Source organism: Halichoerus grypus, chromosome 4 (genome assembly GCF_964656455.1).
Source record: "Halichoerus grypus chromosome 4, mHalGry1.hap1.1, whole genome shotgun sequence".
Classification (NCBI taxonomy): Eukaryota; Metazoa; Chordata; class Mammalia; order Carnivora; family Phocidae; genus Halichoerus; species Halichoerus grypus.
The window spans coordinates 169,255,187-169,283,089 of record NC_135715.1 but is presented as its reverse complement, the minus strand read 5'-3'; the positions used below and the strand labels follow the sequence as shown (position 1 = coordinate 169,283,089).

Genomic DNA, 27,903 nt, shown 5'->3' with positions numbered 1-27,903 from the left:
GTCTGTACATCCTCTTCTCCCTGATGAGTGCCCACACACATGTGTACACATCCACGTACAAATACAGATACTTGTTGTCTGTATATATCTGGCAGGAAAGTATGAGATTCCATAAAGAGATTTTCTGCCAGATTAAGAGCTAGCTGCTAGGGGATATTGAAGAAGTTAAGCAAGCAACATCATTTTCTGCCAAGAGGACATCAATTTGCAGATGCTGCTACAATTTCCTGCAGGTCAAGAAATCAGCTTAAGTCACTCTGTGAAGTGGCAGATCCTGAAAAGGTAAAGTAATATTCTGCCATTCAAATTCAAATGCAGCCTGGAAGAGCTAATGCCAACTCGTTGGATTACACATAAGCACATAGACGGAGGATACTGAAATAGTCGCATAGACACTTTGCTTCAAGGAAACTAGAAGGAATGAACTTCTCCCCTTGCAAGTTTTTGGCACACTTGGGTTAAGAATATTTCATGAAGAAACAACTGGTAGCCCTGGAGCAGAAGAGTCAGCAACAGAAAGAGAAAACTTTGCCTGCTAAAACAATCATCCACAGGAGGGTTTTATTGTTTTGCAGCTAAAATTAAACCAGTAAATTATTCAATATAATGTTGATGTCAACAGCTGTTGCCATTCAAAATGAGACCTTTTGCTATTTTTGCAAATCTAATTACAAGGAAGCCATTAGGGAAATGAAAGTGAGATCACAGAGCCATAGTCTGGGTGTGTGGCTAGTGTGTCTTCCTCTTAGCCCTTTTAAATCATGATTATGTAATAAAAGAAAATATATATAGTGAGGGGAAGTAGAAGTAGGGACAATGAAGAGATCAGTTTACCACAGCAACAAAATCCAGATGTCAGCTAAAAAGGTAGGATGAAGGTATAAAGGGAGCAAATCCTACCAGATTATTTAGGAACTCCAAGTAAATAGAAAAATGTCTTTAAATCAACTGTTGCAGAATGATGGTGAGACACAATTTGAATGTTGTATTCCCTGGCATCTTCCAAGGTAAATGGATTCTGGGATGACTGATTTAGTCCTGAAGGATTTTTGTGTTTGTTTTCATTTAGCCTCCTGCCATCCTTTTCCTAATATCCTCCATATTGTCCAGGTTCACTCACTTCATGAAAGTTTTGTGGTCCCAACCCCAGAATTCCTAAATTCCTGAATCCAACTCTACACTACTGCTGTGCACCACTGTGCCTTGAGATCCTTTAGTGAAGCGATGAAGTGCTCTGTGCAGTTAATCCCTTCTCTTCAAATTGCATGTAGAGATAGGATCTTTCCCTAGAAAGAGAACAGGGACAATGGAGACAATGAGACGAATGACTATTTTTATTCCTAAACACGTGTACTAATTGACCTATGGGTGAGTGTGAGCTCACCACGCCAACTCAACTTTGGAAAACAGATATTCTTTTATATGTCGATATTATGTCAGCTAGATAATTCAAGAACCAAGTTAATGGAAATAGTCTTTCAAGACACATTTTTTTTTTTAGAAGGAAAGTTCTTACTTTGAATACTGTTCAATGATTTTCTGAAAATAAAATTATGTGTGTAATACCTTAAAAGCACTTTTATTACTCTGAAAGTACATTAAATATATTGGCTCTAATAAGTTCTTTAGATACTTTTAAAATAGGTTATCCATTTAGTACCTATCAGGAGATTCTCAATATCCCTAAAGAGGTGGTGGTTGGGGGGGGTAGGGGGGGGGAAGGTCGGTTAACATTGTCTCTTCTTGCCTTGACTAGAGGACTTTTATTTTGGCAGCCTTTTCTCATTTCATTCATTCTTCAACTTGGTTATATTGAACACCTACTGTGCATCAGATACAGTGATAGCTAAGTTCAGAAATGAGTAAGACACAGCTCTTGACCACTAGTGAGTCATGGTTCAGTGAGTTTTCACTCTTACAATTCATATCTTTCCATTGGAGACCCTTCCCCATATTTTGAAATGATGAGCAAGCATTTATTTATTTCTTCATTTTTTAATAATGAGCAAACATTTAAAACTTAGGAATGATCTTCATGGGCACCTGGGTGGCTCGGTCGGTTAAGCGGATGCCTTTGGCTCGGGTCATGATCCCAGGATCCTGGGATCAACCCCCACATTGGGCTCCCTGCTCAGGGGAGAGCCTGCTTCTCCCTCTCCCTCTGCCTGCCACTCTGCCTACTTGTGCTCTCTCCCAATCAAACAAATAAATAAAATCTTAAAAAAAAAAGGAATGATCTACATATTTGCAATTAGCAAGATAGAAATTTTTAAAAAAGACTTGTGAACTAAATTTAGTAGGTAATTAAATTGCTATAATGGCAATTACTATGGTTTCTACACTAACATTATTGAGTCCATGATAAATACCAATTTAATTTTGGTTTTGGACTGGGATATCTATTTTTCATAAGGCATCTTTGAAAATTTTCATTGAATATTTTTGCTAATATTAGAATCATGGTTTCATATTATTAAATTCCCTATATGCCTTAATCTCTCTTATCAACCCTTTTTATGTTTTTTAATTTAGATAGTGAAAAATTTTTCACTGATAGAAGGAAAGAGCTGCTTGTGAAATTATTGACTATACTCTTTTAATTGAAATTTTAAAATATTCCTCCATTTCACAATTTGAAGGAGATTTTGTTAAAATATCTCAACTATGTTAGATATATGGGTACATCAAAATGCTTATAAATCAGTAAGTAGTGGCAAATGTTCAACACATCTTGGTGTTCAGAATTCCAGATATTTTTATTGACATGTTATAGTTTCTGATCTTCTGTAAAGTTTTTACTTTTTACCATTAATTTGTAGAGAGTTGCATTATTCCTTATCCTTTTTTGATCTCATATTTGGGATTTTGACTCTTTAAAAGTTTAATGTTTCCATTATTCTGTGATCTTGCTGAATCAAAATAAATTGCAAGTGCTATTTAATAAAGCTATAAATAAAGTCCAAAGAGTTGAAATAGAGTACACATCTTTAAATACAGAGCAACTTGTATTTAGAAAAGATGGGGCCGCTTCAATCATACCCTTATTCTTTGTTATCCATTTTTTCTTTCATCTTCACCTTGTAAATATGTTTAAATCTCAAATATCCTATACAATCCACTCAACAAACTTTCTTGACCCTACATCCTGCCCCCCTCAGTGCTCACCTCCCAATTCCCTTGCCTCTATTCTCGTATGTCCAATTTGCTTCTCGACTCACAGCAACCGAAATTCTGGTGACCTCAACAATGACAACTAAAATGCTCTCAGTAGTTCTTATTTGATGAGACCTCTCTTTGCATTTGACATTGACAATTAACCCATTTCCTGAAGGTCTCTCCTGATTTGGCCCCCACGATGCTGCAATTACCCGATTTTACTCAATTACATTTTCTCATGCTTCTGGCATAGGAGCTTAGCTTAGGTCACTTACTGGCTATTGGAGTTCCGTGGATTTCAGTCTCAGGCTCCACTTTTCTCACTTTATAGATCCTTCTTCAGCTATCTTATCCACTTATTATTTCAACTTTTCCCATATGCTATTTCAAAATTGATCATCATTCTGGTATCTTCACGCCCCCCCGCCACCACAGACCCCCCTTTCCTGCTGGCAAGGAACATTTCTTACCCAAATGTAGGACAACCACACTAGATACATAAAACTGAAATTATCAACCCCTCCTCCTCCAACACATACAAAAGGAAAGGTGTCCCTCCTCTTGCATTCTCTCACTGATGGTACTACTATTCTCATAGATGGACATTTGACATGTTTAATTCCTCTGACCCTTCCTCTTCTGTCATCAAATCAGCCATCAGCTTCTCTTTTACCCTCCATACCTTTCAAGGTATTTCTTGAATCTGGCCCTGCCTCTAACCTAGTTGCCATTTCCAAAGTTTAATCCTTTTTTCATCTCTCATATAGACTAAAACAGTCTCTGTGCCAGAGGAATCTACCTGGATCCCACCTGACTAGCCTTCACAGGGCAGAGGTCCATGTAAAACACAAATGTAGCAAATCCATTACTTCTTTAAAACCTGCAGTGGTTCTCCATTAAATTTGCTTCTAAGCAAATAGCCTTCAAATTCTGACTGCTGTCTAATGATCTCACTTCTTTTCCCTCTCCCTGTCACCTCATGTTTTGCTCCCTGACTATTCAGAATTATGTGTACTCTACATTTCCTCAGGTCTATGCTTTTATTCCTGTTGTTCCTTACCCCTTAGAAATCACTGCTACTCCAACCCTGGATCTCAGCACCCTGAACTTCAGCTTCCTGTCTTCTCCATTAGGATTACCATGAATTTTTGAAGCCAAGCATTCCTCTGCTATGCTCCCTTAAGCCACTCTTTCATGTCTCTTATTATATTTATCACATTATACAATATACATCTGGTTATGCATCTGTCTCCTTCGTTAAATTGTGAGCTCATTAAGAGTAGACAAAGTGTCTAATTCATCTTTTTTTTTCCCTCCAGCTCCTAGAAGAGTAGGAACACTTAGTAGGCATGCAAACAATTTTTTTAAATGGATAAATAAAGATCTTTCATTATTCATACTTTCCCCTCAAGTTGAATTTCACTTTCAAATATTTTTTATCTTTCAAAGGTTATTATAAAGACACAGATTGCAAACTAATCATAGCTTTTCGGTTTATTTCTACTTGGAAATAAGAAGTAGACTATTAATTTTACAAAATGGCAATACTGTATAAAAAAGCATTTTGAAGAAGATATAATCGGAACCTAGAAAAAAATAAGTTCTTCAGAATAAAATAAAAAGAAAACAATATAAGACAATTTGGAAACATTTTTAGTAGTTACTTTTTCCATTTTAAGAAATGGTTTTGGTTATGGATTATAATACCAATTCAGTGCTATGTGCTATCTATTTTTATTTTTATTTCTTATTTGCTTTTTTAAAAGACTTTTTTCATGATGGGTATTCTCCATGTTTCTGTATATTAAATTTTTTCTGGCCTGTTCAAAACCAATCCTCAAAAAGAAAACATCTTTTTACTTAGTAGTAATGTTATAGCAGATACTGGTGAAGCAAGGAAACAGTGACTTAATTATTATTATACATAGTTATATTAGTTCACCAATGTTGAGAGTTATCTAAAGATATAATGGGCAGTCTGGCCTTATACATGAGCACCTTATTACTTCATTATATGGTGATTTTTAACTTCAGCTTCTTTTTCAGTTTTAGAAATTAGACTTTAGGGAAAAAAATGTGATCAGCGGAGTTAGACAGTTCTATAAATCATAGCCGTAGAGGGAATCTTGATAATGCACTGGAGCTATATGTGTTTGATGAGAGAGAAGGGAAAGAAATACAATTCAAATACGTTGGAAGATGGGAGAAGCAATATTTCCATAATACTTCAAAATGCAATTCTAGGGACTGTACACCAGGATTTTGTGTACTTATATGATTCCACTTAAATATTGATCTCAGTGAATTCTTTACTTACCTGGTTCTTCGTGCATTCATTTCCTTGGAGAGTATTTATTTATTTGTTATTGTTTCAGTTAAATATGATGGCAGTTTAAAAACCTATTTCTGTTTGCCTGTTATGACCCTGCTCTTTTAAAAGAGAGTGTCAAGCTAAACTGCATTATGGTGAATCCAGTTAATTTGCTTTTTAAATGAATTCATGTTTACGGATAAGTATGCTTTAAAAACAGTCACAACCAAGGAATGGAATAATGTGATTATGTAAAGTATCCATAAGAATAGCATTAAAACATGTTAACTCATTTTCTGCCGTAATCAATCTTTAATGAGTATTAACATCAGGTTATTATATTATATTGAATAGCTCATGTTTCCTTTTTTTAATTGATTTTAGTTTTTACTTAAGTTTTTTTTTTTTTTTTTTTTAAGATTTTATTTATTTGACAGAGAGAGACACAGCGAGAGAGGGAACACAAGCAGGGGGAGTAGAAGAGGGAGAAGCAGGCTTCCTGCTGAGCAGTGAGCCCGATGCGGGGCTCAATCCCAGGACCCCAGGATCATGACCTGAGCCGAAGGCAGACGCTTAACGACTGAGCCACCCAGGCGCCCCTGTTTTTACTTAAGTTTAAGTCCTTTTAGAAGAAACTGTATACATGAAACCAATTATAGCCTTTGAAATATCAAATTATTCAGCAAGACATATACTCATGAATGATGCAAATGAATTGAAAGCATTAGAAGTGAGTTATATGGGTTTGGAAGTTATCCACAGAAACAGGGTACAATTTCCTATACTGTGAACATGTTTCTTTGCATTCCACTAGGGTGGAATTTGCAACTTATTTCTCTGTATCCATCAAGCAATAATCTTCTCACTGGCTTAAATTCAGAGTGTCCCAAAATTGTCTAAAAACTATGATTGAGAATTTGAAACAATTGTGTTTATCTTACTGATTCTTTTTTTTAAAAAATGACTAATTTTTTCTTTCCTTGTATTTTTTAAATTTGGATCTTCTGCAGGTGCATAGGCTCAAGTATTGAAGACTGCATCGGCCTGATGGATAGGTACTTGGTGTGCTTGCTTCCCATGTTCTTCCTCCAAGGCTCCTTGTGTGAGCACTGGTGCATGTGTGTGCATGCCACTGTGAATGGAGAATGATGCTTTCTGTTCTGTAATTGCCTGCAGGTGTAGCGGTCCCACTAGTCATGACTGCATTTATTATCCTTGGACGGGCCATTCCACTTTACCACAACATGCTAGGTAACATCTACCATGTTTCCATTTTGTCACTCAAATCCTTTCCAAATTATCATGGATAAAAAATACTAACCAGTTGGGTGAAATTTATAATATGTTAAATTAGGGAGTTATGAAACAGGCATATAAGACTACTTTTCAAGCCACATTCCTTATCTCTTTTTTCTCTATCCATTATAATTTTAGAATCCAAATTAGTAGTGTCATTGAATTTTAACTTTGTACAATTTAAACAGGATTTTGATTTATTAATCTAGAACTTTAATAGAATATTTTTTTAATTTTGTAGATTATTGCAAAAAGAAATATTTTTAAGAGAGGAATTTGCAAAAGTTGATCTATTTTTGTAAGATGTTTCTTGTTTAATTTGATTTATTTTCTATATTATTTTGAGCTGGTTGGTATATTCTCTAGGCATCAGAATTACCATAGACTAAAGGCACTATAGAAAATACTTTGTGCAGGTAAAAGTACAAGTTGGAATTAAAAAAAAAACACAAAATATATCACTCAGATTCATACAAAAACCTATGCATGAATAGTGGCTTTATGCAAAATCACCAACCTGGGAACTACTCAAATGCTCTTCAATTGTGATATATCCATACATTGTAATGTGATAGAAAGGAAGAAACTAATGACATATGCAAAACATGGATGGATCTCAAATGCATTATGCTAAGTGAAAGAAACTAGACTTAAAAGAATACATACCATATGATTCCATTTGTATGCATTCTGGAAAAGCCAAACTATAGGGACAGGAAATCGGCCAGTGTCACCAGCAGCAGTGTTACAAGTATGCCTGGCACCGGACATGAGGTAATCTCGGGGGATGATGGAATTATTCTATATCTTGACAATGGTGATGGGGACACAAATATCATGGTTCAGTACATTAAAAAGGATGAATTTTACTGGCTATAATTTATATCTCAATAAATATGACTTTTAAAACACATTTAGGAAAAGAGTAACTTTACAATGTTATGTAGAAATATTGTTTGCTTTCTTTTTTTTTTAAAAGATGTTATTTATTTATTTAGTTGAGAGAGAAAGAGAGAGAGAGAGAGCAAGCACAAGTGGGGGAGGGGCAGAGGGAGAGGGAGAGAGAGAGAATCTCAAGCAGACTCCCCGCTGAGGATGAAGCCCAATTCAGGGCTTGATCTCACGACCCTGAGATCATGACCTGAGCAGAAGGCAGAGGTTTAACCGACTGAGCCACCGAGGGGCCTCTTGTTTGCTTTCTTTATGAAACAAATTAATTTTATCTTTTGGAAGAGAGAAAGTAGTGCCAAATTACAAATAGCAGAATGACAGATTGGGATGAAGTATTCCCTTTTAATGTAAATTTTTTATTCAAATTTAACATACATAGTGTGAAAGTATACAAAATATAGGTATAAAACACAGTGAATTTCTCTAAATGAAACATTCATGTAACCATCAGCCAGATCAAGAAACAGAATAGTGCCAGAGACAAACACCCTTGTGCCCCATTCCAAGGGTAACCATTGTCCTAAATGCTAACACCAGTTTGCCTATTTTTGCACTTTATATAAATTGAATCATACATATGTATTCTTTGTATCTGGCCTCTTTTGCTAAATTATAATAATGAGGTTCATCTGTGTCATTAAATTTAGTCATATTTTTTCATTTATATGATATTTGCCTTTAAAATTTTTTAGAACAATCAAATAAGTGGTATGTCTTATTAACAGGTTATTTAATTAAATTCTTTTTTAAAAGGTTGCTGTAGAAGTAAATGATTTATACAACAGTGGCACTTTGGCACTTGGGATCAATTTAGACTAGTTAACACAGTTATTTAGAGCAAGGTTTAAATTATGGAAAACAGCAAAAGAGAGAAAGAGAAAGAAAGAGAGAGTACCTAAGGCCCAAAGTTCAGTTTTATAAACTAAGATCCATTTTAGATTGTTCCTATATTTATGAAATAATTTTCCTCCATGAGAATTTGGTTGAGTCACTGTGATATCATTTTGAAGAGTGTTTCCACATTTGATTCAATGACTTTCTTATAATTATTCCAGCCAACTAATGAGAGGCAATATAATGTGGTGATTAAGTGTGCTGTCTTTGGAATCAGATTTTCTAGGTTCAAAGCGAGGCTCTATCATTTTTTAGATGTGTAACCTTGGGTAAGTTCCTTCAATTATCTGAGCCTTACTTTCTTCATGTATAAAATAGGAATCTTAATATAGTTTATAAATTGGTTGTGAAGATTGATTGAGTCCATAGAATAGTGCTGTGCTCCGATAAATCACCCAGTAACTGTTGTGATTTATTATTTTGCTATATAACAAGGGTTTTAAATGTTGGGGATGGAGGAAACATAACTCCCAAAGGGAGGGGGAAAATCTCTCAAGGTCACTCAGGGAAGTTTCATGTGAACTTCTACCCCTTATGGTGGGTCCCTTGATGGAAAGGAGGGTATTTCTTCACCCTAAGAATCACTGCCCTAATGAGGGCCACTGGCATGGATGGCAGCATGTCACAGGCAGAGGCATACGCAGAGACAGAGAAAGAGTTAATACCATAGGGGTAGTTCACTAGTGATTTTCAATGCTCAAAATCATAGTGTATCTTATTATAGATTGAATATTTCCAACACTTAAACAGAAGTAGTTTGGGAATTTTCAATCCTATTACTTGCTTGGGTTCTCAGGCCATTCTCTATAGTCTCAGACTAACACCTAATTCAGATTAGCTTTGTCATAAATCGGTAACCATGTCCGGTAACAGAGTGTAGATAGTACAATTCAGCCCATCATTCCTATGAAAAATCACCTGTAGGCCTTTGTGCACGTAAAGAGCAGAAGTTTTTGAATTTGAAAGCCTGGGTACAAGTATTTGCACTACTGTGTTTCTTATCTGTGTAAAATGGGGATGATAATGGTAATTTTTAAAAATGGAAATTCTTATACCTCCTAAGATTGGTATGAGAACTAAATGTACAGGAGCTATTCTCTAGTATATATGTTCATCGGTGGTAGTCACGTGTCTAGTTGAAATATTGGACACATAATCTTTTTGAAAATCTCAGGATTTTTTACTGGTATTTTATGTATCAGTAGGGCATAAATCCAATAGTTTTAGTGACTACAAAATTGACGTATCAAAATTTCTCAGGTTTTAAGCATTTAAATTTTATATCACACCTTCTATGTATAATGATTTCAAAAAATTGGTAGTAGGGAGCTAATTGTTCCTTTTAGAAACTCTGGATATCTTTAATTAATAACTCTTTTGAACTTAAAGTAGTGTGACTCTCTCCTTCAGTTGTGTTGACTTGTCAGAATTACTTGACTTGTCACAGGCTGTTTATAAGGCAGTTTGGAATTTACATGAAAGATTTAGCTTGGACACCTTGGAAAAGTGTTTATGAGCATGGGGTATTTTGTCATGGATTGGATGAGAAGTGAAAGTAACAAGTGACCTTTTTTTTCAGGTTCTTATTATTACCACTAAAAGTGGTAGGTACACATTGAATTGAAAGGAGGGGACTAGTCTAGTAATATTTCAGTTCATTTTCTGTCTTTAACTTCTGTGATAGTTTTTTTAAGCTTCTGCCTTAATTGATTAAAGTAAATCTTACATAATAAGGGGATAAAACACACGGGTGAAAATAACTGTTTTAAGTTTTGTGAACCATGTTTTAACTGGGAGATTACCCAAATGCCTAGTTTTCTTTTAGTCACAGAAAATTGCATCGAGCATGTCAATGTGGCCATTTCGAAATATTTAGAATTCATACTCCCTACTGCCCCATTATGTTGTATTCTGTTTCCTAAATCAGCAGGAAAAAAGATTGAAGATTTAAATGAAAACAGGTGAAATGTTTCCAATCTTGATCGACTTTCATTTTCTAAGCAGTGTTATTCTTTCCCAAGCCTGCAATTTGTGAATTGGTTTTCCACACTCCATTTACCTTACAGGCTGCTGCTGGAATTTCTTCCAGGAAGATTGGATAGGATGGAAAAGAATTTTTTTCCTGTAGTCTCCTAGAATATGAAAATAATACTTGAATTTCAGAACTTCTCCATACTTTCCTTATCTGAATTAAATGCCTTAAAAATAGCATTTACCTTTGATGTTCTCCCTTTTCCATCAAGAATCTTATGAAGAAATATGTTCGGCAAGTTTTAATTTATTATTCTTTTTTATGCTATTTATTTGAGCTTGCACACAAGCTATTTTCATATAGATTGTGATAGAACAAAGTATTCTATTCTGTTCTATTTTAGTTTCTTTGTCAAATATATATCCAAAGCTTTCTATTATCTTAGTCTCTCCTCCATCTCAATAAGCAAAGGCTCTGTTGGCAAAGCATTTCTTCGTATTAGTCCGCAGTCCAAAATGTAAACTAGTAATTCTTTTTTGAATTTGTGACGGAAATTATTAAAACTACTAGATAACTCTTCAAAAATTTTTGTCTGGCTATTTGCTCCAATTCAATTATTCTAGATGCTTTACAATATGAAATAAGGTAACTGAAATCAGTTTAATTCTCTAAATCTCATATGGGCAGATACCTGAAACATTTTATATTCCTGTCACATTTCAATGCCTGTATCACACTTTTACTTTATGGTATAGTGGTTATTACCTAAGAGGTCACATAACAGTTTATCCTTTAACAGTGTGACCCATGTGTGATACATGAGAGAGATGATATGATATTCTTGGCACTGCTTTCACAAATGGAACAATCTTTTTTGTTTGTTTTGCCCTCAAGGAACTAGTTCATAACTTATGTCCATATCAAATGGTCAAAACAACCCATAGATGGTTTCCTTAGATGAGTGGCAGTTGTGTTATGATCCTTAAGTCCAATAAATAAAAGTACTCAGGCTTTTTATTATAAGTCTATCCTCAGTCCACCACATTCTGATATTAAATTTACTTTTGAATTTAAGAGAGTTCAAAGAGGTGAAGGAGAGTGTGTGAGTTTCTTCATTTCCAGCTGATTTGTGTCCCAGTTTCCAGTACATATAAAATACCAAAAATTATCAAAGAATTACAAGACAAGAGCAAAACTGTTCAGTAGTTGTTAATTACTGTTCGTATAGTTGCGTGTGGTTGCTTTAAATAAAACTGTTTAGTGGCATAAGGTTGCATCAGTGGCTTTGTTTTGATATCAAAATGTCCACACATTGTTACAAAAGCTTTTATGGATCCTAGATAGGCATTAATATTATACTCAAACCCGCTAACTGTAAAAATGTGACCAGAAAAAATCACACTTATGGCTGAAAGTCAAAAGAGACTTTTAAGAGCATTGACTTTAGGACTGTAATAAAAAATCTAAAGATAGCACTATTGAACTGTAAGATGTTGATTATGCTAGTTAAGGGTCAGATCAAAAATTCAGTGGGTTGAGTGATCCATTATGAATACTTTTTTCACTCTTTCCTATGAGCATCTTTCTATGGTGTAGAAATTACAATATTTTGTAATTATTAACTTCTGATTTCTAAAGATGTCAGGACTGCTTCTCCTCTATGATCTCAAAGCATCTTAAAGTTCATTGAAATTCATTACTGACAATCCAGTGGTTTTACTTTTTTTATTAAAAATGAAAGCAATGAGTGAAATATATTCCTGAAGCCTCTGCCCCTTTCTTTAGACAGATATTTATAGTTTTAAAAGTACTTTGCATGTGCTATTCCGAGATTGGACCCTGGCATTATTTTCTTATAAAATACAATTTAGGGGTATAAGTATGTTATCAGTACTACTCAGGACTTTTAATTGGGATTTTAGTACACAGGAAGTGTTAAATTCTATTTCATAACATCTCACATCTAACAAAAACCCTTTCAACTAAGAGCCATCTAAATTGCAACCAACTAAAAATATAAACACTTTGCAAACATTTCTGTAGGTAGTACATATAGTGACGTTTTGACAATATGCAAAGGAAGTGAAAAAGTAGCAGATATGGCAAAATGAACAATATAATTCCCAATAAAGAGAAATTACCTCATTCTTCCAAAGAACTAAGAACTAAATATATTAAACAACAAGTTTTATATATCTATATCTATATCTATATCTATCTATCTATCATCTATCTATCAATGTAAAAAGATAGCATCTGACTTGGCCCCTACTAACATCTGACACAAAAGTTATCAGTAAATTATTGAGAGTCCTCAAATAATGCCTTCCCATCTATATAGCCAAATACTATTGATTGAATGAATTCGGAATTGTATTGTGCAAATTCTCTTAAAATTGCATTTTGTAGCCAATATTTCTATTAAAATATTGTTTCAATATTTGTGTCACAAAGGAACAACACTTAAGCAGAAAGATTTTTTTAAGTGTAAGTCGAAGTTTCTATTTTTATGCCTGACATATATATATTCAGAAAAGAATTAAAGTTATCCCCCCATATAACTTAGGTATACATTGTATTAGACCCTAAGTATCTTTTGTTTTTTCATATTTCCTATTTAACTAAAGGAATCTAATTAACTGGGACCCCCTTCTGTGATGTGGTTACATAAAATGATGTGTAGATATTAACTCAAATTGCTCTCTTCATGTTTTTTTCTTATTACCTCAACACATTCCCCACCTAATCATTCTTTCATAAACATACAATTATTTTTCCATACTATGTTGTAGGCAGGAGCTAATTAACAGAGAGCACTTTGATTTACCAACGAAATTCCTCACAGTGATTTCATTCTCCTCTACCATCCACCCTCAAACTCAAAGTGATATAATTTCATTGCAATTTCATAGTAACTCAGTACTAAAGAATGAATGATAAGGAAAGGTAAACCCACCTCTAATAAACTCTGAATGCTTGTAGCCATTGCAATTTTTATGGCATTCTGTTAGATTGCCCAGAGTAAAGCATTCCATATGCTTGAGTCATTTATGGAATAATTATAGTTACTTTTAGTAGAGTAAAAATAAAACAGCAATAACAAAAACCTCTTACCATAAAAAGTTTACTTGTTGAAGTGAAAACGAATTTTTTTTCTATGAACAAAGAAAATTCTTTTTCCAAAGCCACTTCATTCTCGAACTTCTGGATTCCACATCCCAAAGTTCGAGTCCCAAGTTCAAATCCCAGAGTGGATAACACAATTGTTCTATGCACCAAGAAAGAAAGGACCAATGGGAAAACCAAAGCACCAAACCAAACCAAAACCAGTTCTTGTTTCTTTCACAGAATAGTGTTGCTTTTTCTAAAATCTTCTCAGATTTAGAGCTTGTTTTTGCCATTCTTTAAAGGAAAAATCCTAATACATATCTATTAGGTGCGCTACATTATCACATCTAATTTTCATGATAAGCATATAAAAATAGTTATTACCATTATCATTTTACAAATGAGGAAACAGGTTCAGAGTAATTAAGCAATTTACCAAAGATCACTTAGCTAGTAAGTGGCAGGGCAAAGATTTGAGCTTCAGTGTATCTGATTGATTCTAAGAACATTTCTTTCTTTCTACTAGGCTGGTTCCCAAATGGAAGAACAGTTAACAGCTATTCCTACGATGAGGATGATTTAATATCTTATAGCCTACTTAAACAATTTTACTCATTATCTTTCTTTTAGTCCCAACTTTTACCTATTAGGCCTTCCTCCAATGTATAGGATTTATATTGCTTGTCTTCACATAGTATATTTTAGTTTAATACATCTGACATTGCTTGGTCATGATAGAGCAATGCTTCCCATGACCTAAGGATATAAGCCTGTGTAATGGTAACATAATATAAATATATACTTTTTATATTATTAATACAACAGTGACCAATCTAAGACATTTATGAATAAATATACGCTCAATTTTTAGAAATCCTTACTAAAGTGACAGTTACTTGTAATTCTGGAGAGATCTGTTAAAACTACTGTGGTTCCATATGAGACCTACTCCCCCAGACCTGACACTAATTCCGTAATGCTGTTGCCCCCAGACTCACCTACTAAAGATGGAAATAAGAATCAAAATTTCATGGACACTCAGCAATAAAATAACAGATAATATAGTGCTGGGCTTTATCAGGCTTTTCCTTTAGATTTTCCTCCCTAGTTCATACTGTAGGATGTGTGGGATGAGGCAGAGTTGATTGGGAGTAGCAATGAGTTCAGATGGTGGAGTATGAGTCCTAGATTGTGTATCACTTGGTTCTGTTTGACGAGGTGAAAAATGATTTCTGCTAAATTTTTTTCCCACTGTTGATACAATCAAACTTACCGAATTTACTTGTTTCTTAAAAGGATAAAAAAAAAAGAAACCCCACTCTTTCATATATGCTACTCAACAATAACCAGCCAGTAAACATTCATTGTATTTACTGTATGTTAGGAACTGAGGAGAGAATGGAGAGAAAATTAACATAATCCCTAATATCATGAAATTTACAGTAGAGTAGAAGAGAAAAAAATAGTTTATAATCATATATTTACTATGGAGAAAATTGTAAGTGGGTTGGATTGTATGGTTGTGATAAGGAAAAGAAAACTATAAACAATGACATTTGAGTTTTTGACCTGAGTAACTGGGTGAAAGGTGATGTCATAAACTAAAATGAAGACTCAGAAGGAAGTAGAAAAATACTTTATGAGGAAAGTAAAAAAAAATATGTTGGGGCTATGATAAGCTTGAGACGTTTATTTGATATCTGAGTGAAAATTTTGCATGGGCAGATAATTACAATACTCTGCAGCTCAAGAGTGGGGTCTGAGTCGTCAGTCATATTTAAATCCATAACATTGGATGAAATTCCACAAGGACAAAATGTAGATGGATAAGAAAACTGAGCTATGAGCCTTAGGATATTCCATTATTTAAAGAGCAAAAGAGAGGAGAAAATATAAGGCAAAGGAGATTGAGACAGAGGGATTAGGGGTAGAAGGAAAGCCAAAAAAAAAAAAAAAGAAAAGAAAAGAAAAGCATGCCAGAAGCCAAGTGGACAAAATATTCCTAGACAGAGGGGAGTGAGATGCTACAAAGGAAGATTATGAAATCAAGAGAAAGTGGTTTTTTTGTTTGTTTTACTTAAGTTGGAAAACATTGTAACATATTTATAAACTGGTGGGAATGATTCAAAAGAAAGAAGAAAGTTATATTTCAGAAGATAATGAAAAACTGCAGACAAAATTTTCTTTATTTATCAGAAGGGATGGAATCCAGTACTAAAGTGAAGAAGTTGGTCATAGAAAGAAGCAGAGATTGTACATCCATTAAAGGATTCAGAGTATATAGGGAAATATGCAGGTAGCTAGTAGATTTGATGGTGAGAAGATGAGGCAATTCACAACTTATCCTCTTTTTAAATGAAATATCAGATGATGTCATCATCTTAGACTAGAGTATGGGAGGCAATATTGGGAATTTTAGGAAAGAGATTTGATAGCCTATCAAAAGTAGAAGTACATCATCCTAGAAGTACAGTAATGCTAGCAGTGCTGAAGGTCCACTGAAGATTTCTAGTTATAAATTAGAATGATTCCAGTTAGCATTGTTATGCTTAATTCAGCTATGTTATGATTGTTCAGATGTAGGCATGGATACTTGGAAATTTGGGTTCACCCAGGATTGAAGTTTTGCCAGGTGAGCACTTAAAACAGAGGTAGAGACCATTGAGTTAAGGCTATATGAAGAAGAAGAAATGATAACAGCAAAGGGTTATAAAAACTAAGTTGAATAATGGGAGAAATTGGTTTATAAGGGAGGCTGATGTACAATGAAAACACGGTAAGGTCAATGGCTGCAGATCCCAGTCCCATCACACACAGTTGAATTAGGGATACCAATGTAGGCACACTGAAAAGAGATAAGCTGCTAGTCTGAAAGTAGAGTACTTGAAATAAAGATTCTGGAGGTGATAATGTTACTGATATATATATATATATATATATATATATAATGTTACTGATATATATATATATATATATATATATATAATGTTACTGATATATATATATATATATATATATATAATGTTACTGATATATATATATATTCATATATATATATTCATTCTACTATATATATATAGTAGAATGAATGGGAATAAGTGACTGAGACTATTGGAAGTGAATAATCAGGGAATTGGGAAGCCAGGAAGTTGGATAAAGTTGGATAATGGGGAGAAGTGGGAAGTGGGAAGATTTTGGGATGATTTTGACAGATCCAAATGATGTTAAATGGGAAATTTAATGTACAGATGTGGAAGTCTCTCCATATATAGACATGGAGTCAAAGTGAATAAAAATTATGGAAATACAGAGTCAAGTGTTTATATCTTTTGGGACGTCTACATGTGAAGGAAAGGAGAGAGACAGGGAAATAGTTGGAGAGGGAATATTATCAAGAGAAAGATACTTGAAGATGGATGAAATTTGAGTCTGTTTTAGAAGACCCTGTAGAGAGTGGAAGGTTGGAGATACAGGAGAGAGAAATCATTGGTCGTAGCACTTTCCTGAAAAAGCTAGAATTAAGGACAAAGGAAATGTGAAAGGATTAGATGGTGATCAAAACTCTTGCCACCATTTTATTAGGAGAGAATAAATAGAAGACAGAAAGATGCAGATAGATAGACAAAGGCGAGGGAGTTTCTGTTTTAATGTTCTATATTTCTGAAATTGTAAAGTCATCTTGCCAAGAAAGAGGAGGATATGTTTTAGCATGTGTGCATGTGTGAAGGGAGTGATGGTTTGAAATATTAAATTCAAATATAAACTGTGCTAATATTTTGCATTTAAAATATTCTGTTACTAATTCTCAAATCATCAATAATTTGCAATGTGTTCCTTTACATGTATTCAGCAGAAGGTCACCCTATTTTATTTTTTGCATGGAAAATAACAAGTTGTGGTTTGCTGTCAGAGACTCTGGACTCATTAAATTAGAAGACTGTTAAAAATTTAATCAGAATCTAACAGCATCCTGTATATGTTCTGAGAAATTAACAGATTTCAATATCTGTAGTGATAATTGCAGTATGCTGATATATAACAATTACTCCAAATTACATCATTACTACAAACATGATCAATTTTTGTGTGTGTGCAATTGTGCAGGTACAGAATATTAATATATCAGGAAATCATACTGAAATATTTTTCTATTTAATTTTTTTTGAAATGCTCTTAAGTAAGGAATTATGATGAATAGTCCCTTACATAAAATATCTTTGGGTCTGATTGTACTGATGTAACTTAAATTTATCCTCAAGCAATGATTCTTGTTTTAGCCATTTGTTCTATATGCCTCTCTTTTAAATCTAAAACAAGTAAAGGTAGAATTCACCATCCTGTTGGTTAAAACTCGCCAGCTATAATTTAGGTATTTCTTTTTCTTTTTTTCTTCTTCCTGTTTTTCTTTAAGATTAATTATTATCTTCAATACATTTTAAAATGCAATTTTAAAATTATAAAACACATTCTCAGTGTATTAGGTATAGATATATGTGTGTATATATGTATGTTTATCCTTCCATACCTTTATCCATATACTAATGCATATATACAATAATAAAGGTTTTGTTTGTTCGCAGATATGGGAACAGTATCCATACATTACTCAGCAGGTTACTTGACTCACAATGAAACATTATGGACAGCTTTCCAGATCAATAGCTGTAACTCCTTCTTTTTATGGTTGCATTATTTTCCCTAGCATTGATTTACCACCAATCCTGTATTTAAAGATACGCTATTCCTAATTTTATGATTTTTACAAATTAGAAAATAACATGTATGTGTGAATATCTAGCATTACAAAAAGTGTATTTAGCTTGGTATCAACTAAAATACATGGAAATATTCAATTTTATTATTCAAATTTGCTAATCATGGTTCAAAAAAGTCAAATAGGCAACACATTAAAAATTATAAACTAAACATTTGAGTTAGAAAACATTTGAGTTACAGTCTCATTTTATTTACATTTATTTATTTTATATACATATATAATTTTATAGCAAATCATTTTTATACCTATCTAAAATCAGATGAGTTCCATTAAAGTATGGCTGAAAGTCTTTGCCCAAAAGTTGCCAAGGACTGCATGATTTAAGATGAAATATCTTCTAATAAGTTTATTGTTTTCTTTATGGTGCCATCAATCAAGGTATAGAGAGGACTTGATAGATAAGTAAGTTTAACCTTCTTTCAAAGTTTGTTGATTTCCTAATTGGTTTTAAGTAATCCAAGATGGACAGATACACCTATATAGATCTTTAATATTTCAACAATTCAGTAGGATGACATTGATCCTATATAGTTTTGAAATAATTAATAAAACTAACAATAACTTAGTAAGTCATAGTAATGCTTAAACCTTTTTTATAAAATACTAAGACTGTATTTGTTCAAAGGGTTTCTCCCTTTTTTTTTTTCTCTGTCTCACTTTCTCCCTCTCTCATGGTCTTGCTCTACTTTAGTTACTATCATTACTTGATAATAATGAATACCTGGCATGGATTTTACAACTTGGTGCCTGTTGCATACCATCTTAAATTTACAGTTGTGTTCTTTAGATTGTTTTGTTTGTTTGTTTTTGATGGTTTTGCCAATATCTACAGTATTAATATACTTAGCAGTCCTAAAATGTTCTCAAGAAGAGATGATAGTGTTCTCCAACAACCAACTCAGTGTCAGAGAGTGAAGTTAGGGACTATTTACTGCTATCTCTTGTTCTCTCTTCTTGCCCTAAGAAAAACTGAAATTTTGCATGAACTTGGATGGCATGATTATAAGTACAGGTAAGCCATTTGCCTAGGTAGTATCCCGGATGGAAAAATAAAGATGTTTAGTTTGTAGAAGACGAAAGTTTGTAGAAATGCATCAGTCAGGAATTTAAAAGGAATAATATGTCTAATCCATACTACTTTTAGATTATTTCCGTAATAACTATTTATAAAACAAAGAGATTTCAAAATATCCTCTCCTAGATGTCCAAAGCAATACATACCATCAGATATGAGCTACTGTTAATAGTATACATAATTAAATAATAGTAAAATAAACAACAGATTAAAAAATTAATATTCTAGGGGCGCCTGGGTGGCTCAGTCGTTAAGCGTCTGCCTTCAGCTCAGGTCATGATCCCAGGGTCCTGGGATCGAGCCCCACATCGGGCTCCATGCTCCGCAGGAAGCCTGCTTCTCCCTCTCTCACTCCCACTGCTTGTGTTCCCTCTCTCACTGTGTCTGTCTCTGTCAAATAAATAAATAAAATCTTTAAAAAAAAAAAAATTAATATTCTAGCTAGGAAGAGAATCTGGTTCATGTAGTTGTGTATGTTTATTTGTTTTCCGCAGTAGTAATGATTTCTTTTACATTTAAATGAAATGGTTTCATGCAAAGTGTAAGATTGCTTTGCCATTATTTCATTATTGTTTGAATTGTCCTAGATTTACATATATACATATGTACCTATATGTGTGTATATGTGTTTGTGTGTGTGTATATTATATGTATGTAATCTGGTGGCTCTAAATCTGTATCCAGAACATCTGCAAAATCATAAAATCTTCTAAGCAATGGCTTTAGAAAAAAAATGGGTTTCTGCATAATTAAAATGTGTTCTAATTAGAGATTGGGCATTATATAAGTTTAAATAGGAGTTATATTGCTAAACACTGTTATTAGATGCTTTAAAACACATTTTTGTGAACTCAGTCACAACAAAACTCCCCTTAGACTATAAAAGCAAACCATTCTATGCTAAAAATATTAAAGCGGGATGCAATGACCAAAAGTTTTTACAAAGAGGATTTGTCTTTTCTCCAAGTCTTCTGCAGAGTATTTTCAAAGAGATAGACAGAAGCAGCCTCACCCTCTCATTTTTCCCCTTGGAATACTTCCAATCCACTATGGACCCAGAAATTAGAGAAATTGGATATTAGTGTTTTGCCAAGTTAAATGCTAATGAAGAACTCTGTTTTCTTCGTGTTCTCTTTATTGACCTTCCCATATAATAGTTGTTTGAGGTTTGCAAGTTAGGAAAAACATTTTACCACTTTTGAACTTTATCATTACTAGAAAACAGATGACATTGAACATGCTGTGCTGTTCATTATAACACATTTCAGAAACTACATTTCAGAGGAAGCTTTATAAGCTTCTACTTAGTGTTACTTGTAAAAGTGTAAGACGTTCCCCACACCCCCCAAAAAAGCGTTCACTCAAGACTGATGTAGGTACAGCCTAGTAAATAACTAAAAGAGTATGATAACCAAGCAGACATAATAGAAGGCCCGGGGTTCTTAACTATTATCTGGAAAGGGAAAGGCTATTTGTTTCATCTTTTGTTTTTAAAAATCTGATTATCTTGGGATAATGCATTTGACAGTTCAATGCAAGAAAAGAAAGAAAACTTGGAAAATCTGGATATAGTTCCTTTTTCAGTTAGGACCTAGTTGGCTACAAGTAAAATAAAACCTGACATTAGTGGTTTGAGCAAGTAGTTCTGTGTGTTATTCTTCAAAATACGGAAGTCTAGAAGTGAGGGAGGTGTGGCCATTGTGCTCCCCGGATCAGTTATGTCAGGGCCAGAATCTATGTCATTTTCTCATCTTTCTGTTTTGGTAGCAAGATGGCTGCTGCAGCTCTAAACATTATATCCAAGGACAGAAGTGGAAGGACAGGTTCAATCAGCTATACCTGTTCTATCTCAGACTTCCTTTGCCAACTTCTGCTTCCCTCCCTTGGCCAAAATGTGTTATATAGACATACCAAGGTGCAGAGAGATTGGGGAAGTTATTTAGCTTTTTTTAAAAAAAATTTATATATATATATATTATTATGTTATGTTAATCACCATACATTACATCGTTAGTTTTTGGTGTAGTGTTCCATGATTCATTGTTTGCATATAACACCCAGTGCTCCATGCAGAACATGCCCTCCTTAATACCCATCACCAGGCTAACCCATCCCCCACCTCCCTCCCCTCTAGTTATTTAGCTTTTTAAAAATCACTAGATTCAAAGGTGTTAGGGAGCAGGGCATGAAGAATGACAGTTGGGTTAATCAACCAGGGACTTTAATGCAGTATGGTGGGGGGATGAGAGATGAGCTAAACTAAAACAGGCAAACAAGAATAACAACTGGTCTGAGGATTAGCTTTACCACTTTTTGGAGAAAATGCTATTTTGCCAACACTTTGAAATCAGGAATCGGCAAATGTTAAACATGTATCAGCTTCAGAGGAGCATTAAATAAATACCTCTTCCCATTTTCTTTTCATTAGAAATATTTTCCAATTATGATTTTTTAAGTTTAAAAATATATAGGAAGCTCTGAAACTGTTGAAAATTTACGTTCTTTTAAGAGTTGGTTTAACATAAAAAAGTATATAAATATTTATATAAGTACACCATTCATTTAGTTATTTATTCATGCAACAATTATTTATTTAGTGCTTCTTGTTAAGAGACAATAACCTGGCCTCCAAAGAAGTGTAAAGATGACTGTGACACTTAAAAAGTTTATATTTGTACTTTTAAAAATAGAAATGTCATTATTTTACCTTTAAGCTCTGAATATGTACACACAGCAATTTCCCTCCCTAAACTTATTTGAAAGTTTTACACTGTTCATGTAAATAAAAACCCTTAAAAGTATAACTTTATTTTAGAACTCCTAGATGAGGCAAATTAAACTAGAAGTCAGTGTATCCCATGGGATACATTAGAAGTAAATGTTATATATTAGAAATAATGAATATTTGCCCTTGAAGGGATAGATTATACCTAAGGAAAGAAGAAAGGAGTAGTAACGAGCAAGAATCTGATGATGTGTTTGTAAACTTTTTGCTAGCTTGAATGAGTGGAATATGAAGGAAAATGGAAAGATAAAAGGCCACTTGCCAAAATAGGAAAGAATCAGGGAGAAGCAGGCAATACTTTTTTGGGGGGCAAGGGGTATGAAATGAAAGTTTATTTTGGAATTGCTAAAGCTGAGAAATTAGATATCTAAGTGGAAATATCAAGCGGGCAATTGGATATACAGTGGATCCTTGAACAACGTGGGTTTGAACACTGCAGGTCCACTTACATGTGGATTTTTTTATAGTACAGTACAGTACTTCCTGATTTTCTTATTAACAATTTTCTTTTCTCTAGCTTACTTTAGTGTAAGAATATAGTATATATTACATGTAACACACAAAATATGTGTTAACTGACTGTTTATGGTATTGGTAAGGCTTCCGGTCAACAGGAAGCTATTAGCAGGTAAGTTTTGGGGGAGTCAAAAGTTATATGTGGATTTTTGACAATGCAGAGGGAGTGAGTGACCCTAACCCCTGCGTTGTTCAAAAGTCAGCTGAACCTTAGTGCAGAGGGGAGGTCTCAACTTCAGATACAAATTTGCTTATCATTACATAAAGAGATGGATGATATCACTAGGAAGTAATGTGTAAATGGAGAAGAGAAGAAATCCAGTGTTTATGTCCCAGGACCCTTCCATATTTAGAGGTCAGAGAGGTAAGGACAAAGCAGCAAAAAGGACTGAAAAGGACTGGCCAGATCAAGAAAAAATAGAGAAAAGTGGTGTGCTGGAATTCAGGTGTTTTAAGAAAGGGAATGTGATCACTCATATAAAATGTTACTAAGTAATTGGTTAAGATTAGGTCTAAGAAATTACTCTGATTTGACAAAAAGGAAACCATTGGTAACTTTGACAAGAGCTGATTTAGTGAAGAGGTGGAGATTAAAAATGTGATGGGAATCAGCTCAAGAATCAAGAGATTGTAAGTGAAATGTGCAATTACAGATAGCTATTTAGAAAATAAGTGGAAAAAAAAGCATATTTCCACAACTGTCCCAAATACTGAAGAGTCTCATCAAGTGGAATGATTGCATTTGTCTTAAATATACTATCACCTAAATATCTCATTTGCTGTTTGATTAATTTAATGATAATTATTGAGAAGTTTTTAGAGAATGTTATTTGAAGGCATAGAGCAATAAAAAAGTAGAAATAATGGTTCCTACCCTCGTGGGGCTTATAATTTACTGGGAAATAAAAAAGAATAATCCAAGAGTAATAATTATAAATAATGAAATCACATTTAGTCTGGGAATGTGTAAAAGAGACACATAATGCTAAGGAGAGATACTCTTGTAAATACAATAGCAAAATGGAATGAATTATGTCACAGAGATGGCAATAAAATTGAGGCCATTTATTAGCACTTAGTACTTTATATCTGGAGCATAAGATTGTTCCTATGAAAATTACCAGATCACACACACAAAAATATGAAGTGGCCTCTTTCAGAATAGTTATGTTTAACTATCTTTTTCAATTGAAGAACTCTTTACACTTTAATTTTTAATGCCAAATTTTAAATTCTCTGAAAAGGGGATGACATCAGGGCTCATAAGTAAGAAGGCCATCCATTTAGGCTTACAAAGTCATCTGACTCCAGCCTCTGTTACCCAAGTAAAGGTGCTCCATGTATGACAGTATGAACTGGATTTTTAAATGTATTAAAATTTTAAAACTGTGATGCCTGCAAATGATTGGTCTCAAAAGGTCCGTAAAAATATATGAAATAAGCATTGAAACAGCAGAATCCACCTTAATGAGACAAATCAAACCATATAAAATATCAATCTCTCAGGAAAACCAAAGGGGAAAAGGGAGGAAAATGAAAAGAAAAAAAATCTCTCCGGAATCATGCTTTTCGTCCTCTGTATGTTTAGCATTCCCAGGGAAAAAATAAAGTATTGAAAAAATCCAAAGGAAATGACATTATGTTATCTGTGACTTTCTTTAATTAAAAAGATAAGGATATTAAAATCAGCACAGATATATGTCCTACAATTAGAGGGGAAACAAGTGGATACAGAAATTTGAAAGTAGATTTAAATGATGACAATACACCTGTACACCGGTCAGCACGTCAAGTCCATAGATCCAGAAGAACTCAACACTACTCCCTTCCAAATGTTGTCTTTCTCCTGATTTTTCCACGTGTGTGAATGCCATCATCAGCCTTCCATTCACCCAAGTAACCCCTCCGTTGTCTATTGACTTTGTACTTTTTAACATTTCTACTATTGTGATACTTTTCTGTCTTGTCCTGTATACTTCCCTAGTCTGCCTCTCATTGCCACTGATGAGGACTATTAAAATAGTCAGCTAACTAGTCTTGAAAATGTCTTCTTTTCCGCTCTTATCTACCTTACAACCTGTTGCCAGAATAATCTTTCTAACCTATTTTGTGTGTGTGCTCTTTTTATTTTTCAAGTACATGAAATTCTAAAATACTACCTTTTATAATGTCTATGGCTCTTATTTAAAAGGAGAAAATTTCTATGAATTGTTTCTTTCTAAACGTTTCTTTTAACATTTTTTGAGATAGAATTGACAAAGCATTATATTAGCTTCCAACATACAATATAATAATTCAATATTTGTATTATTGCCAAATGACCACTGCAATAAGTCTAGCTAACATCAGTTACCATACATAGTTATATAAATTATTTCTTCTTGTGATGAGAACTTTTAAGATTTACTCTTTTAACAACTTTCAAATATACAGTGCAATATTATTAACTATATCACCATGCTGTGCATTACATCCCTCCCCATGACTTATTTATTTTATAACTGTACTTTTGACTCCTGACACTACCCATTTCACATCCCCCAGTCTTCTACCCCTGGCAACTACAAATCTGTTTTCTGTATCTATAAACTCATTTTTTATTGTTGTTTGTTTTTGTTTTAGATTCCACATATAAGTGAGACCATATGGTATTTGTCTTTTTCTGTCTGACTTAGTTCACTTAGCATAATTCTTTCAAGGTCCATCCAGTTGTCATAAATGGCAAGATTTCATTCTTTTTGATGGCTGAGTAATATTCCTGTGTGTGTGTGTGTGTGTGTGTGTGTGTGTGTGTGTGTACACACCACATCTTCTTTATCTGTTCATCTGTCAAAGGACACTTACATTGTTTCCATATCTTGGTTATTATAAGTAATGCTACAATAAACATGGGGATACATATATATTTTTGAATTAATGTTTTCATTTTCTTTAGATGAATACCCAGAAGTGGAATTACTTTATCATATAGTAGCTCTATTTTTAATTTTATGAGGAACGTTAATACTGTTTTTCTTAATGGCTACCCCAGTTTACATTCCCACCAGCAATGCACTCAACAGTAGAGAAAGGGTTTCCTTTTCTCTGCATTTTCATCAACATTTGTTATTTCTTGACTTTTTGATAATTGTCATTCTAACTGGTATGACATAATATCTCATTGTGGTTTTAATTGGCATTTCCCTAATGATTGACAGGTACATCTTCTCATGTACCTGTTGGCCTCCTCTGTATCTTTTTTTGGAAAAATGTGTATTTAGATTCTCCGCGCATTTTTTTTCATTTAATCCAATAGAAATGTATTAAGTTCCCACTCTCTGCCAAGCACAGTTCTTTTTTTTTTAATTTTTTTATTGTTATGTTAATCCCCATACATTACATCATTAGTTTTAGATATAGTGTTCCATGATTCATTGTTTGTGCATAACACCCAGTGCTCCATGCAGAACGTGCCCTCCTCAATACCCATCACCAGGCTAACCCATCCTCCCAACCCCCCTCCCCTCTAGAACCCTCAGTTTGTTTTTCAGAGTCCATTGTCTCTCATGGTTCTTCTCCCCCTCCGATTTCCACCCCTTCATTCTTCCCCTCCTGCTACATTCTTCTTCTTCTTTTTTTCTTTCTTAACATATATTGCATTATTTGTTTCAGAGGTACAGATCTGAGATTCAACAGTCTTGCACAATTCACAGTTCTCTGCGCATTTTTTAATTGGATTTTTAAAATTGAGTTGTATTAGTTCTTCATATATTTTAGATATTAACTCATTATCAGTGATAATTTGCAAATATTTTTTTCTCTCATTCACTAAGTTGCCTTTTCATTTTTTTCATAGTTTCCTTTGCTGTGAAGAAGCTTTTTAGCTTGATGTAGACCCACTTGTTGATTTTTGCCTTTGTTTTGGTGTCAAGTCCAAAATATCATTGCCAAGACCTATGTCAAGGAGTTTACCACCTATTTTTTTGTTTTTTGTGTTTTCTAGGAGTTTTATGGTTACAGGTCTCTTACATTCAAGTCCCTAATTCATTTTGAGTTATTTTGTGTGTGTGCTGTAAGATAGTGGTCCAGTTTCATTCTTTTGCATGTGGATGCCCAGTTTTCCCAACATTATTTATTGAAGAGACTGTACTTTCCCCATTTTATATACTTGGCTCCTTTGGTTTAAATAAATGGACCATATATGCACGGGTTTATTTCTGGACTCTCTCTTCTGTTCCTCTGATGTAATATACTCATGCAATCATATGTTAATGGAAACAGAGAAGCTTTGGAGCAAAACATGCCAAGATTTAAATCTACTTAGGATGCTTTTGACCTCAGGCAAGTTGTACAACCTACCTCAGATTCATCACACATAATCCATTATGTTGAAAGAAGTATTTGACGTAACACACATAAAACACCTAGTAAAAGTAGCTTTGTTATTTAATTGTGCAAGAAATTTCAATGACTCTACATGGATATTGCAAATCCTGGCATCTTCCCCATGACTGTACCTGCTTCTCAAAGTCTCCCCCATATCATTTCATCCAAATCTTAAGAATTTATCAAGGCTGCCAACTCCTCTGAGAACATTGGAGTTCCCCTCAAAAGGAAATAAGGCTGCCCAGCAGGGCAAAAAAAAAGTAGAAAGCATTTCATCTAAATTAAAAGGAGTAATATTTCTTAAGAAAGACATTCCCTTACTTCCTCTTTATGTTTTATTCTTTAAAAAGTTTTTAGTGTAAGGCAAGAATTGGGGTGTCTAAAAAGCATGCTAATTTTTTTTAAGTTGCTTTATGTACAAAATTGTATATAAAGAGAACAAGTCAAATCATTACTTAAAAAATTGGTTTGTGAATCCTCTGAAAATGGGACTGCTTTAATCTGTATTATGTAATTGTGCCCAATAAACCTGACACAAATGTACAGCGTAGTGTTTTGATAGATAAAGATAGATGTAATTTACCAATAGAATATAATCTTTGTTAGCAACACAGGTATCTGCAGTTACAGTGCTTAGAATGAATGGGGATTTTGAGGTGAAGAAAAATCTTAACACATGGGAATAAAAAATGGTGTC

At 33.8% G+C, this 27,903-nt stretch overlaps 1 protein-coding gene across 4 annotated transcripts in view; it reads left to right on the top strand.

Annotated features, from left to right (window-relative positions):
• The window catches only part of ERBB4 (erb-b2 receptor tyrosine kinase 4), a 1,094,545-nt gene that overhangs the window by 850,126 nt on the left and 216,516 nt on the right, over nucleotides 1-27,903 (top strand). For 2 of the 4 annotated variants that reach the window (XM_078071282.1, XM_078071280.1), the window contains exon 16: nucleotides 6,644-6,718. In XM_078071282.1, coding sequence (XP_077927408.1) covers nucleotides 6,644-6,718 — 75 coding nt within the window. Of the gene's footprint in view, nucleotides 1-6,477; nucleotides 6,523-6,643; nucleotides 6,719-27,903 lie in introns of all 4 variants that reach the window. The other 2 variants (XM_078071283.1, XM_078071281.1) reach the window with 1 other exon arrangement.